Source organism: Nothobranchius furzeri, chromosome 12 (genome assembly GCF_043380555.1).
Source record: "Nothobranchius furzeri strain GRZ-AD chromosome 12, NfurGRZ-RIMD1, whole genome shotgun sequence".
NCBI lineage: Eukaryota > Metazoa > Chordata > Actinopteri > Cyprinodontiformes > Nothobranchiidae > Nothobranchius > Nothobranchius furzeri.
In genome coordinates, this window is record NC_091752.1 from 2,156,784 (window position 1) to 2,171,521 (window position 14,738).

Here is a 14,738-nt window from a genome sequence, read left to right on the forward strand (position 1 = left end):
TTTTCTTTAGTTCAAGCGTTCTAGAGAAGTCTCGGACCGGCCATCCGGACTTCCTCTTCAGCCATAAAGAACCTCGACAAGCTGGATAAAATCTGTTGCAGTTACACCTGACCACAACGGTTCCTTCAGAATAAAAGCTGAACCTCACGACCCCTTCAGGGTCTCGGAGACACCAGTGATAACCTGTCGTGACCTGGAAGCATTCCAAGACTAGACTGGTCGGCACCGCTGCTTTTCTACTGGCTTCGGTACCAAAGAGGGTCCAAGAGGACCTCAATATTCTGGATCTAACGGAGGCTTCCCCTGGGGTACGTAGACCGACAGATGGCGTTTCATGTGTGTTATAAATCTCCGACTGAAGTTTAGAGCGAAACATTCACTCCCACTCAGAACTGCTTCTCCGGATCCGCTGGTTCTGAATAACATTCCACACACACACACACACACACACACACACCATCATCATTCATCACATCTCACCCCTCCTTAGTCCATCAGTACACAGAGTGTTTAAGCTAGTCTTGTTTAAATTGTGTAGAAATAAATTTCTTAACTATTATAAACCTGACTCTCTCTCTTTCCTCGGAGTTAATACGAAGTGTCGCTTAATCCCTGCAGTAAAAAGTTCTGATCTTCTGGTTAAAATATTCAAAGATCCACCAGATTGATATATTTCATATTTCTATGGAATCTCACATTTTATGGTTCACAAGTAAGATGTAAACGACCCATTCTTTACAGTAATGCAGAACTAAAACAGGTAAAACCTCCTCTTCTGTATTGATTTAAGTCCATTATCTGTGACTGGTCTTACTGCAGTGGTCATAAATCTGGAGTCTTTTACGTCTCCGGTACATCGAGGTCCTTTAGGACAGAAGCTAGAAGTTTTTCACACAAGTAATTAAAAAGCATGACAAAGTTAAAGTGCAACATTACTGAGCTCTTCAGCTGATTTCACTTTATACAGAATAAAGTCTGAAAAGGGGATATACAAGCACAGCATGTTCCTTTTTCAAACAGGCATAATTATTAGCGTGTAGCATCACTAATCAGAGCAGTCCGGTGCTGAGCTGACAATCCGGGACGTGGAAGTCTAAAGTGAGAAAAGCAATCAGAGGTGCTGAAAAAATCTGCAGGAGCTCGGAGTTTCATCAAGTCAGACCGAATCCATTTCAGCCCAGAACCATCACACGGCTCTATTACAGACATAGCTACAGGGTGAGGTAACAGCGGAGTCACCAACACCGAGTCAGGTCAAGTTCATGTCAAAAATAAGTTATGGCGAGCGAGTCGCGGTGTAGAACCGAACCTACGGAAACCGAGCATGGCAAAGACTTGGAGGCATGACTCACTTTCAGCATATGGTATCCAACGATGCATTTAGACTTGATGAGGACCTGGTGGATCATAGCGTAACCATGGTAACAGTCCATTTCATGGATGCGGTGCTGGTTGTACTTGCACAGAGAAAGCAGCGCTCGAAGAGCCAGGGCCTGGGTCTTCTCACAGTTGCTCAGCTCCACCGTCTGGACGTCGAGAAGATCCGAGACAAGAGACAGATAACATGTCTGACCCGTTGTTCATTCATATACAGTATAAGAATAATTTAAACAGCTTTTAAAAATAAATGTACAAAAATAATTGATACAAAACATTTTCTTGAAAAGTGAAAGCAACCTAATCACTTCTAGTATTTCTAACTAATGTTACTAAAAAGCTCCTAATTAAAAGTCATATTATAGAAATACGATTACTATTTAACTTGGTACAGAGCTCATCACAGAAATGAAAAATGCACTTTTGCAGTTTGACTCTTTGTGTTGGAACTTGCTTTGCAGCGTCGGCCGACTGCAGCATCTCCATGAACACAAGGCTGACGCAACCACAAAGATGAAGAAACTAGTTAAAGACAAAACTTCCTCTAAAAGTGAGGGAAGTGAACGAAAGAAATACCCAAAACTTTTGAGTGAATAGCTGTCATCAAGCCAACAGGTACTCTGACCCACTCCAGCGGTCTCACATCTGAAGAGTTCCTCCTCCAGATGTTTCAGCCACAGATGTTCGATAGGGGTCAAAGGACACAGTCCTGTACCTTGTTCTGATCCTTTATTGTGTTTTTATCCTGTTGGAGGACCGATGACCAAACGTTCCGACACCCAGCAGCGCTTTGAACTCTCAGATGTCTTGATGGTGACCCTGAACATATTTAAGACAACTGGCAGCAGATGCAGCAAAGCAGCTCCAGACCAGAACCGAACCTTATCCATGTTTTACACTAGCTCCAGGTTTCTTTTATTAGTATTCGAGCCGATTTGTCAAAAAGCTCCGGTTTTGTGTCGTCTGTCCAAAGCATGTGCTCCCCAAAGCTTTGTGACTTGATAATTGAGCCCACTTTGGCTCAAATAGCAACGGATGGTGTGATCTGACACAGGTGAACTTTAACTCTGGAGTTCAACAATAAGCCTATTAGAAGTCATCCTAGTTCGTCTTCAGTTGTCCTCTCATGTCCACATCCAGGGAGGTTGTCTACAGTCTGGTGGACCTAAAACCTAAACAATGCATCCAACTGTCCGGAGACAACTGCGTCCTTAGCTTTCTCTGGTTCAGGTACACACCCAGATACCAAACACCTGTGACTACACTCCAGCCTTTAAACAGGCACCTGTGATGCTGATACATTATTTTCAGCCTTTTCCAGAAGTATCTTCTCCTTCTACTTTGGCTTCATTAGGTTAAACCACTGTAGTGTTTGTTATCTATTAGTTGATGTTCAGTATGTCTTTATTTATTACCAGCATTGTGACTTTTGGAATTTTATTCACTCATTCGCTGCCAGCGTTTCTCACCGTTTTCACTGTTTTTTTAAGAGTCACAGAACGTTGTGCGCTAGGATGATGTCGACACCAAAACAACCAAAACAAAGCGGAGACTCACCCCTTACATCAGGAAGAATCCGCGCGTTTAGAGCGTTATCCGTTCTTTCCTAATCCGGTGTTGAATTGTGATCGGCAGAAGCTTTGCTGGTTCACGCCTCCCTTTTTTTTACAGCAGCGGCCCAAAACGATCTCCTAACACATGGATGTTCTGCTTCCTGATCACGTGACGTGTGACGTACGCGGATGAAGATCGGCTTTAGAGCTGGGATGTTTGTTCTCTCAGCGCGGGCTCACTTCGATGCCCACGCAGTAAAAAAATGACGACTTTGGTCGCCACTGGCAGTGAATGAGTTAAGAAACTGGAAAAACTACTTCCCAGGGTTTAAGACAGGTGGTCCCTGCAGCTCATTAGTGCAGAGCCTCATCCTACCTGTGCAAAAAGGAAGACAAACGTTCCCGTTCCTCCGATCTTGTGCAGGACGCTCTGCAGGCCTTGGGTGTGGTTTGGAAGCAGAGCTCTGAGAGCGCTGGGGTCTAGGGAAACACTCTGCACCTCTCTGGAACTGAAGGGCCGCTGGGTGACTACCGTCTTGGCCTGACCTTTCAGTCGGATTACGGGCTCATATATGGTGTAGACTCTCAGACTGCTGGGGGCGTACACAACGGCCAGGTTCTCCTGCACAACAATACATTTTTTAGGATATCAAAACTGGCCAAATTTGTACTTTTAAGTGATTTGGCATAAAATATTAGATTAATTGTCTCCTTTATCACCATAGCGATTATCAGCTAATCCATTCGCATTAACGTTTGAAAAACCGTTTTCAGTCTCAAAGAAACTGCTGCAGCTTAACTACAACAGTCTTAACCATCATGGAAAAATTCTTCCTGTCATGCAGCATCACTCATCACTGCTGCAGAAGCACTTCAAAAAGAAAAGAATAAAAGTAAGGGATCCACCTAAGAACAGATCATTAGTTCTGACACTGGAAAAAGCATCAGGAAAGACTTACGACCAATGCTGTTGTGTCTATGTCTTTGTTCTTCATCAGAATCTCTCTCATGTGTTCACACTTCAGACCTTCCTCGGTGACAAACTTGGAGAAGGATCCACTTGACTTGCCATATTTGCAGGGCATGATTGATGTGAGGTCTGGACCACGGGAGAACAGGTAGAAGGCCTCTTCAGATCCTATTCTAGACCCTGACACGGACACACACACACAAAGTTAGACGGTTACAACAAATCTAGCATGTTTTATGTGTTATTTTCTTCTCTGCTAGGGAATGCCCTGCACACTTGAATGTTTATTTCACTAAGGTGCTAAAATAATCCAAGCTGGACTTCTCATCAAAAACATTTCATGAATAATCCTCAAGCTGAAACCATGCGATGCCATGAAACATGAAAAGAAACTCCAGCTTCCATGGCGCGCCTTGATGTTTTATTTGATGTATTTTTCTTGACATCCTGAAGTCCAGCAGCCTCTTTTCATAGAAAAAATGAAAATCAAACTGATTTCCAACACAGGTGCAAACCACTCACTGACAATTAGAGGCAAGAAATGATATTTCACTCAAATGTCACCTTAAAATTGCCCAAAAAACAACAACAACAACAACAACGTAAAGCACATTCTGTCAGTTGTGTGGCGCTTGTGGCTCAGGGGGAGATTTCATGCAGTGAGAGCATTTCTCCACGATCCTACCAAATGATAAAATGACTGTGAGCAAGAAAGTGAGCACTACGCTGCCCTCAAATTCTGAATCTGTGCCTGGGGTTGAGTTTGGTTTGTAGTGTAAAAGTGTTTTTACGGTCCATTTAGAATAACTCAAGCTTAAACATATTCATCTTAAAGGGGTTCTAGAAATGAGCTTTTTGCTAAATAGACAGCTCCACAGCTTGTCTATTTAGGTATCAGGATACTGAAACAACTGTATTACAGCCCACCAAAAAGCTTTTGCTCCTAACTGCTCATCCCTAAAGTCAGGACACACACTCACGGCGAGGCGTCCTTCCAGTGTTATGGCCCTCGCCTCTGGAACGAGCTGCCGGAGGACCTCAGGGCCGCAGAGGACGTTCATGTTTTTAAGTCCAGACTCAAGACCCGCCTTTTTAGGTTAGCTTTTATCTAAATATTTACTAGTTTTATTTCTCATTTTACATGATTATATTTTATTACTTGCTTAGCATGTTCTATATAATTATATTTTAGCACAGTTTTATTATTTAATATTAATATTTTACTGTTTATATGATGTTATTTATTACTTATTTTCTAACTTTTGTCATTTATATTAGCTCTTTTATTATATTTTTACTCATTTTAATCCAGTGTTTCCACTGTGGGGGCCCTCTGCCCCGGGAGCGGTGGTCGACTGTAGCTTCCTGGGCGCTCTGTAGGTGGGGGGCTATGCTCCCCCTCCACTGAGCGTCCTGACTTAGTGTGGAAGACCTGATGCTGCCGGGGCAGACGGCTCCTCTGATGGCGTTTCCTTGCGTTACCATACCTGGCTCATCTGGACTCAGCCAAATATAATTTTTACTTGTGTGTGTGTGTGTGCGTGTGTGAGTCTGTGTGTGTGTGCTTGCATATGTCTGTTAATGTTTTTAACCTGTTATGGGAATCTGGGGTCATTTTGTAAAGCACTTTGTTTGAAAAGCGCTTTATAAATAAATTTGATTGATTGAACAGGAAGCTAATAACACACTTGCTGAATATGTGTTTAAAATGTAAGTGTAACACAAAAGGTTGGTGAATAATTTACTACCAGGGAGTAGAAGTGATGACGGAGTTAATCGGGCAGAGGAATAAGACGGGAAACGTACCGTTAAAGAGAAGCACAGTGCCCATGTTCCAGCCTCCAGCCTGTTTCTGCAGCTCTGCAGAGGGAGCTGTGCAGTGGCCCAGCATGCAGAAGGTTTTGTTGTTGTCAGATGAGAAACTGGACTTTCTCGGTTGAGTGTATTCCAAAGAAACCTCACATTTCCTTCAGAAGAGAGCAAATATATTCAGACATTAGTCAGTGCCACCACAGAGAGCAGCGTATCGCAGGCGGGTTCTCTCACCAGATGCCACACACCCAGACCACCACGCGGCCGCGGACGTTCTTCTTGCCCTCTTGCTGCTCGCTGTAAGTTACGCTGAGATGCTGCCACTGCCCCCGTTTGAACAACCCCTCACCAGACTCCGCCTGCGCCAACAGCCCAGCTTTCATCTCATCGTTTGGGTCGATACAGATTCTGAGGAAAATAACGTGTCACAGAACTTCGAGGTGCATGAATATATGAATAACAATCGAATAAAAAAAAAACTATTCTTTATCGCCAACTTTTTAGATTACGATCCAAGCTGGTGCTCACCTGAAGGTGAAGGAGCCTGTGGAGAAGTCTGCCCACACTTGAAGCATCAGTGCCTTGGAGCCCATGGACAGGATGTGAATGAGGTCTTCCTCTGAGCTCGCTCCAGTCTGAGGCTCGGCTGCAGGGAGACTACTTTCTTCTGAAAAACAAAGAATCTCAGAACGACGTTTCAGGTTTGCGGGCAAGATGGATGCATTCTAGCTGAGCAATCTTTGTCTCACCTTTGTCTCTGTCCCCGTCGTTCTCCTGCTGCTCCGTCACCTTTAGCCACAACGAGGCACTGAGCCCGTTGGACATATGAGGCCAGCAGTTCTGCCCCACAAGGGGCAAGTGGAGCGGAGCGACGTGCCAGGGAGAGGAATGGGAATGATTCGGTCGATATTCCGCATCCCCCTCCTTGCGACCAGGAGACAGTTTGCCCTTCCAGAGCAAACCCACACTTTTCCTCCTGGCTGTGGCGCTGTGTCTGCAGCCAGGAGACAAACTTCCTGGTGTTGAAGCCCCGAGGATGATCGGAAAGGTCAGGAAGTGAAGAGGCTCTATATTCATGTTGGTTTCGATGATTTGCAAGATACCCTTCAGCAAGATATCCTGTTAAAGTCAATTCAAAGAGGAAAGTTTTTTTTTTTGCATCTTTAAATAAAAAAAACAGCAAATCTTTGTTAAATCTTTAATAACGACAAGAAAAAAGCAAGAAACAGGAGTAAATGTAATGAAATGTCTCCTCCGTGTCGTTCTCGCTTACTGTTAAAAATAAAACTCTGAGAAGTGCATCACCTGGAGACCGCTCATTAACATCTCCTCTAGACTTCACGCTGCACCTTTCTGTGTTAACGCTGCGTAATGGGAAGACCATTCGGGGGAGGATTATGTGTTGATGGGATTTTAAGAACCATAAAGTGACAGGAAGGATGACACACATCACAAGTTCTCGGTTCCGTTTAAAAAAAGTGAAGTTTCATCCTGTGAACCCGACAATACACACGCGTAACATGAAGCTTATGGGGTTTGACGATTACCGTGGGCGGGGCTTTCTCCAGGAAGAGGCGGATCAATAGAGCCAGTTCCTCTGCCGTGATCCGTTGGCTCACCATGGCAACCAGCAGCTCCACGAGCACGGTCTGGCAATCTGGGAGCAGACCAGTGAAGAGCTGATTATGCAAACGGCTTGCTAAACACCTGAACACCACACAGAGCCACTGCCTGCTTCGCTCCTGGCCAAAAAGAAGCTCAGGAAGAACTAATTTAAAATAAAACACATGAAATATGTTAAAAAGTGTTCAAATCTAAATAAAGATGTATGGAAAACAATAGATTTACAAAAAACTGACAAAGATGAAAATATCGATCCGTAAAACTGAAAAAAGGTACGCTTTATATGTTTTTGCATAATTTACCAATCATAATTTCAGATTCCTGTTACAGTAGCTTAGTTGACACGTGCAAAAGGAAAAATAAACAAGTTCAAAAAGAGTAGAAACTCAGAGGGACATCATGATGAGGTGAAAACATAACTTTGAACACCATTAAAGAGAAGAAAGCATTCAGATGGAGTAACAAACCTGTAAAGGAGGGGTCGCTCTGACCCAAGATGTTGTGAAAGCTACGTAAGATGGTTTTGACTCCTCCCTGTGAGAAACCGGAACAGAAAGTTGAGCTTTTCCACAATGATTTTAATAAGGGAGACAAATAAAAGCGTTCCGTCTGACCTGATCGTAGAGCAAGGCAGCGTTGTGGCTGTTGCCATGCACTGCACCCAGCAGGCTGTGAAATACATGACTGAGAACCTCCAGGTCTGGTGAGCCGGAGGCTAGAAGCTGCAGCTCCATTGTGCAGATCTCAGGGAACAGCAGCACGCCACGCCCCGGCCCATCCGCCGCCGTCGCCACAAACTCACGCAGCCCAGCTGGCTCCGCCTTCCCTCCTATGGAAACAACGACCATTCGCAACGGAACGGCTCAATTAAACACCAGCAGGCAGGCGTGCAGGAATTAAAACACAGATTTTGAATTCCAGTGGTCCACCTCCTTCACGTCCACCCTCTTCGCACAAATGAATCAATCTTAGGTCTGCACTCTGCCTCGGGGCTGCATGGGAGCTCCCTCATGATTTACAGGCCTGCAGCCAAGCGGGCACTCACATGGCTACTAGGACGTCCGTTCAGTAATGACGTCACTGGCTTCCTAACGCACATCTACAGATTACTACCAGCTAACACCCACAAACACACACACTCTTTTCCGGGAGCGGCACAGCAAACAGCTGGACGGATTCCTACGGACTCGATCAAGCAAAGACATAAATATTTTCGAGAGCTCACACTAGCACCAAATCTTCTACAAGCAAAACATGTGACTGGAAAATAAAAAGAAAGTAATAAAAAAATTTAATAAAATCCTTTACCCTGATCTTATGCACTGGGTACTACTGTTAAATGGCCTTATAGTCACACTTCTTCTGGCTAGTCTCCTCTTAAAGCTTACACAAAAATAAAACACTGTTAAGCCCATTGTTACCCTGTTGTTTTGCAGATTATATTTGGTTTGTGGGCTCATTAAAGCGAGCAGCCTCACTTTTCCAGCTCGTCACAAACTCTTATTTACATCATCCTGACCTTATAGTAGTGACTTTAAACCACTAATCAGAACACAAATTACAATTTTAAGCTTTGAATAAAATGCGGTAACAGGAATTAAAACAAAACATGAAGTGTCTAAATAAACAGATGTTCTTTCTGCTTTCTGCACCCTAAAATTTCACAATAAAAGAAATATTTGTAGTGATTTATATCGAGTCTGTGGCTAAAGCAGAAAGGATGAGGAGAGTTCCTTTTGAAGCTGAATTTGGATTTACAGCTTGTGATTTATTAAGTTCTCAGATTTTGCTTGGGATCTTTTCAGAATGAGTTTAAAAGGACTCCCTAAGTTATATGACGCAAGAGTTTCCAGGAAGTAAAAGAAAATCTATCTATTTGGGACTTCCAGTCACAAGATGAAGCTTATGAGGCCAAAGATTCCTGCTGCCCGCTGTTGTAAAACCTAAAACAATGGCTCTATTCTGAGTGCGTTAAAGTAAAAACAGTGCAGACGGGCGACGCTGTTAACCTGGAAGTCTGGAGAGGAGAGGCTGATCTGAGACCAGAGGCTCCGAGCTCTTTTCTGCTTTGTCACGGACAAAGAACAACTTCTTGTTGCTAAATGTCCTCTGCCGGCCACCAAAGGAGGATGTTGGGTTTTAGAGAAAAAAAAAAAAAAAACCCACAACCAGCTCAAAAAAGCACTAAAATCTTCATGTGAATGCAGAAGAATTAACAACTCTGCAAAAGCAAACTTAACCAGCAGCTGAGTGAGAAAGGAGATTTCCCAGGACCCCAGATCAGAGAGTAGGAGGTCGAGATGAGCACATGACCTCCTGATCAATCATGATCAGTCTGCTGACATTTATCACCAACAAAAACAACAGACTGAGCGCACGAGCTACATGTGATTTAGAGTAAAGCTAAAAATAAACAGAAGCTGAAAAATTTATGAGGTTAAAGGTGAAGAAGGCAAAACTGTGCAAGTAACCAATGAGGAGTGATTGTGTGTGTGGACCTACCCTCTTCCTGCCTGTCCATGTTCTCTGGGTTGCTTTCGCTGTCAGCGTCGTAGCCCTCCTCCTCCCCTGGGAGCCTGACGCTGCAGCTCTGCGCCTCCTCCACCTCCTCAGAAAGATCGCCGGCTGAAGGGGCCGCCCCCTCCGCAAACACCTGGAGCTTCTGGAAAGAATGGGTGGGAGGCAAGTCAGAGGAAAAACATCAAAAACTCCTGGTTCTGGTGGATCACTCAAATCCAACTCCACGCTCAACACGTTGGTAAGGAAAAACTAATTTGGCAAGCTCTTACCAAATCCTGCTCTGAAGAAAACCACCCAGAGTGTTTTCATTATGTAGAACATTCAGCATGACTAGGAGTGAGTGGTCTTTCCACTTATGTGGTGGATAAAAAGAGGAGGCAAAAAGTACAAGATTTTGGTCATAAGACGAGCATCAGCTGACCTGCGCGGCATGCACACAACCCAGTTCCTTGTTGTGTACGCTCACTTATAGCATGTGCATGTAAGCGAGCCCACACCACCACTTATCAAAGAAATAACACTAAAATGTTCAAAGAGCAGAGAGACTTGTGACTATCTTAACGTTTATAGTTTGTTTAATGTGATAACAGAGTAAACAACCCGTTGCCAAAGCTTTGGGCCGCTGTGGCGAACACCACACTCTGCTGGGCTCAGATGGAAAGCTCACAGGAAATGAATTTATTTCTTACAATGAAACCTTTTGTGCTGAATTAAAACAGGTATGTGAAAGGATGCGAGGCAAGAGGGCACCAGGTACCTGGAGCCTTACAGCAAGAACAGCATGATGCCATCTTCTAAAAGCTTTTTGTGTTCATCTCATTTCCTGGAAGAAGGGCCTAGTAGTTGTGACGGTTTACGTTCCTCTGACAGCTCAAAAAAACCATTTCAGCTTTGGCACGTCTGTAATCTCATGGAGGCAAATTAATGTTCCTGCCTGGTCGTGTAGCTGCTGCGGAGTTTACCTATGAGGTTGGGCAGCGCTGCATCCACTGCTACACAAGAGCCGTTGTTGTTTACGTCTGCCGTTTCATTGTACGACAGGCTGATAACAGCTGCGTGGGAACACAGCGTCAGGGTAGTGGTACTTTAATGAAAACTTGTTTTGCTTTTATTTATGCTCCTGTTGTCGACCAATCACGATTGCGTCTTATATTTTACAGAGTGGGTCAGAGAGTGAAAAGACTTCAAGTATTCACATTTAGCTTCGTTTTAATGGTAACCGAGACCAAAATGATTGTGTGATATTAGTCAGCTCCCCATTTCTCACAAGTGTGACACCCCAGCGTGTGATTAACCGATTTAAAGATGCGATAAAATTGGTGGGAGCTCATTTAAAAATAAAATAGAAAGAAGCAGATAAGAGGAAAAACTAAAACATGTAAAACCTTCATGTTTTTGATAGAAATGTTCATGTAACCATATCGTCTGCTGAAAGGACAAATCTGTTGGTAGTTAGACCGTCTTCAGCTGCTAAAAACATCCTCTCGCTAGTGGTAGCTCGTACGTCCCCAAGTATAGTTTTAACTTCAGTTTAGCTTTGGCACAGTTGCTAGGAGATAGGACATTCGTCGAGTAAGACTGTCCAACGACCAACAAAAGATCTGGTGTCTGGTACCAAAACCAGCCTACATCAACTGGGAAGGTTGGGTCTTTCGGAGGATGCAGCCCCTGAATGCGGACACAGCTGCTTGTGTTGATCGACAGGGAGGTTGGTGCTGCGACTGCAGTGATGCGAGCGTTATACAGATCTGTCGTGGTGAAGAGAGAGCTGAGCCAGAAGGCGGAGTTCTCGATTTACCGGTCGATCTACATTCCTACCCTCACATATGGTCACGAGCTTTGGGTAGTGACCGAAAGCACGAGATCGCGGATACAAGCAGCTGAAATTTGTTTTCTCTGCAGGGTGTCTGGGCTCTCCCTTATAGATACGGTGCGAAGCCTGGTCATCCGGGAGGGGCTCGGCGTAGACCCGCTGCTCCTCCACATCGAGAGGAGCCAGTTGAGATGGCTTAGGCATCTGATTAGGATGCCTCCTGGACGCCTCCCTGGTGAGGTTTTCTGGGCACGTCCTACCGAGAGGAGACCTAAAGGGAGACCCAGGAAACATTGGAGGGACTATGTCTCTCGCTTGGCCAGAAGTGCCTTTGGATTTTCCGGAAGAGCTGGCCCAAGTGGCTGGGGAGAGGGAACTCTAGGCTTCTCCACTCAGGCTGTTGCCCCCGCAACGCGACTCCAGATAAGTGAAAGAGAATGGACGCTTGTGCTGCTGGCTAATGGCTAATGTGTGCAACACAGTTACACGTTCGTGTGGGAATGTGTCTGTGCCTTACTGAAAAAAATCTGACTATTTGCACCATTACATACCTAATATTACCTAATACCTAGTACTAGTAGAACGGATTAGGATTACTTGAGGAAATTTGTGCTGTTATGAACACATGAAAATTCCTTTAAATGAATCAGCTGGACTCACTGAATCTCCCGATGAAGAACTCACCTTGTCCGTCTTCTCCTCGGGAACATCGGTGCATGAAGACACCTCGGCCAAGGCCACTCGCAGTAGAGAGTCGAATAGAGGTATGGCGAGGTCAGAGTTCACCACCCCTGAGCGAGACAGCTGGTCTCTTACCTCTAACAGAGTGTCCTCAACAGACTGAAGCTTTAAAAAGAAAAAGAGACGTAACTGATTAACTAAAGACATTAAGCATTCGTTGCGACTGCTGTGTTTGGTTTAAGTGTACGTTAACCCACCTGATAGGTAAGTTCAGGTTCTATTCTCTGCATGGCTGAGTTAGCACTGTGTAGACAAATAGCCAGCAAGGCCTCAAGGAGACGGATGCTTTGTAGTTGCCACTCTTCCTCCAGCCTCTTGGCAGGATCTTTGGTTTTTCCCTCAGTAGGAACATGAGATGGATCTCGAGAAGCTTCCTCCAGTCCCGTAGTAGCAGCCGGGACTGTGTATTCAGGGCTGCTTTTCCCTTTACTGTCTCTCTTCTTCTTTGTTTTTCCATCCTTTGTTTTACAAGAGAGCTTTTGGATGACCATTGCCACGAGGCGCAAGCACACGTCCAGTCCTCCGAGCCTGAAGAACTGCCTCTGGAACAGGGGGCTGGACATGTAGATCAACCGGCATACTGACCAAATATCTGCAGCACGGCGCAGCTGCTCTTTGGAGGGCAAAGCCACGCTGTCCGGGGACAAAAGAGGCAGACGGCCACCCAGAGGTTCACTCGCTGTGCTGTCATAGCCGGAAGTGTCTTCAGAGTCGTTGGCCGAGTCCCGGTCCGAATCAGCCTCTTTGCTGACGCAGAGGAAAGCCACACAAAGGAAGAGATTGATAACATGTCGGTGGATCTCAGTTCGGCTGCTCCCCGGTCCGCGACTCTGCCCATTATGGCTTCTATAATGTGGATATGCCTCCTTCAGACCTTCGTAGAACTTGCTGAGGCTCTGCGGAGCCTCTCCAACCCCTCTGGACCCCAACTCTTCAGCTGGACCCACGACAGCCTCCCTTTCTTTGGTATCAGTACCCTCCAATTCCTGAAGAAGGCCGTCAGTGTGCTGATGTCTGATGCCTATTATCAGAGTTTCAAACACCTTCAACGCCAAAGAACGAGTCTGGTCCAGGTACACAAGTTCTGTCACCTGGTTAAGCCCATTGCAACTGGTAAAAAGGTCTCTGATCACCCTGCAACACAAACCATAAAACATCTCTAAAAAATAGTGAAACCAATACAGAAGAATCATCTGATTCACCACATTTAAATATCTCCAACATTATTTACTTGGCAACAAATCTGTTCTCTGCTGGTTGTGTGCTTTTATTTTAGCAATGTCACATTTTTACGAAGGTCAACCCACCGTGTCTACTCAGAATCAGTAACATTTGACCCTTTTAAATGCATTCCCTGCTTTTATACACTCACACAACAGAGACAGAAGTGAATCCTCACATAACATGTGAAATTATAATGATTGATCTGATTGGCCCAGCAGATGGAGCTGTCTGATACAACCTCATGAGACTGACCACATCAATGAAGGGGTACCCGAGAAGGAGGAAAAATACCCCAGTAACTATCACGGTTCTTTATCTTGACTCTTGAGTAAAGCCCTATCTGTGTGTGTTCCAGGAAAATTTCATATGTGGAGCTTGAGTTTAATTTAACACCTGTACGGATATTGTAAGTATAGTAAGCTAACAGTGAGTTGTTTGCCTAGCCTGTTGTGAAATGAGGTTTTAATAAAGATGTGTACACCAAATGCAAGGTGTTTCAAATGATCTGCACAACTTAATTAAAAGTAGAACATCGTAAAACAAAGATTTTAGTGATCATCTTTGTTTTAAAGTTGAATCTTTTCTTTTTACCAAAGCCATAGATGAAAATGGGTGAATGTTAAAATGAGATCATGTAGACTAACTTACTATTCTTTCTCGTTGTATCACCCTTAGGTTTCCACGCCTAAAGCTGATTTAAACAGACTACAGTAATTCTACTGGCGCAACATAGTCAACATTCCTCCGTCTTGCTCTGAGATCACAAAGCTATGATACATTATTGATTAGCATCAGTTACCCAGGGCCTGGAGGTTCAGCTCTAATGTCAACCAGTGTTCTTGTAGATGAGGTATCCCAGTCTGAGACAGCTGACTATGTATGATGTCTCATGTGATCGAGTAAATCAGCTAAATCTATTTCATGAGGGAAATTTTTACGACAGGGATAATTGATTAGAACATGAGATGAGTGTAATACATCAGTGACTTTTTCTGAATATCTTACTAAAATGTTGTGAAAATGGAAACAGCCATTAAAAACGCAATTTCTTTACAAGGCCTGCCTCCTTCCGCTTCCGGTCGATAACAAGATGGCGACTGTGCTT

The 14,738-nt window shown here is 44.4% G+C and overlaps 1 protein-coding gene across 4 annotated transcripts in view; it reads right to left on the reverse strand.

The window, feature by feature from the left end:
- Positions 1-14,738, reverse strand: part of lyst (lysosomal trafficking regulator) — a 97,698-nt gene that overhangs the window by 30,864 nt on the left and 52,096 nt on the right. For all 4 annotated transcript variants that reach the window (XM_054749814.2, XM_054749812.2, XM_054749811.2 and 1 more), the window contains exons 6-18: positions 12,607-13,543; positions 12,353-12,514; positions 9,838-9,997; positions 7,950-8,164; positions 7,803-7,869; positions 7,260-7,369; positions 6,462-6,831; positions 6,241-6,379; positions 5,947-6,120; positions 5,707-5,867; positions 3,890-4,080; positions 3,307-3,552; positions 1,353-1,526 (exon numbers count right to left, since the gene is read on the reverse strand). In XM_054749814.2, coding sequence (XP_054605789.2) covers positions 1,353-1,526; positions 3,307-3,552; positions 3,890-4,080; positions 5,707-5,867; positions 5,947-6,120; positions 6,241-6,379; positions 6,462-6,831; positions 7,260-7,369; positions 7,803-7,869; positions 7,950-8,164; positions 9,838-9,997; positions 12,353-12,514; positions 12,607-13,543 — 3,106 coding nt within the window. The remainder of the gene's footprint in view (positions 1-1,352; positions 1,527-3,306; positions 3,553-3,889; positions 4,081-5,706; positions 5,868-5,946; positions 6,121-6,240; positions 6,380-6,461; positions 6,832-7,259; positions 7,370-7,802; positions 7,870-7,949; positions 8,165-9,837; positions 9,998-12,352; positions 12,515-12,606; positions 13,544-14,738) is intronic.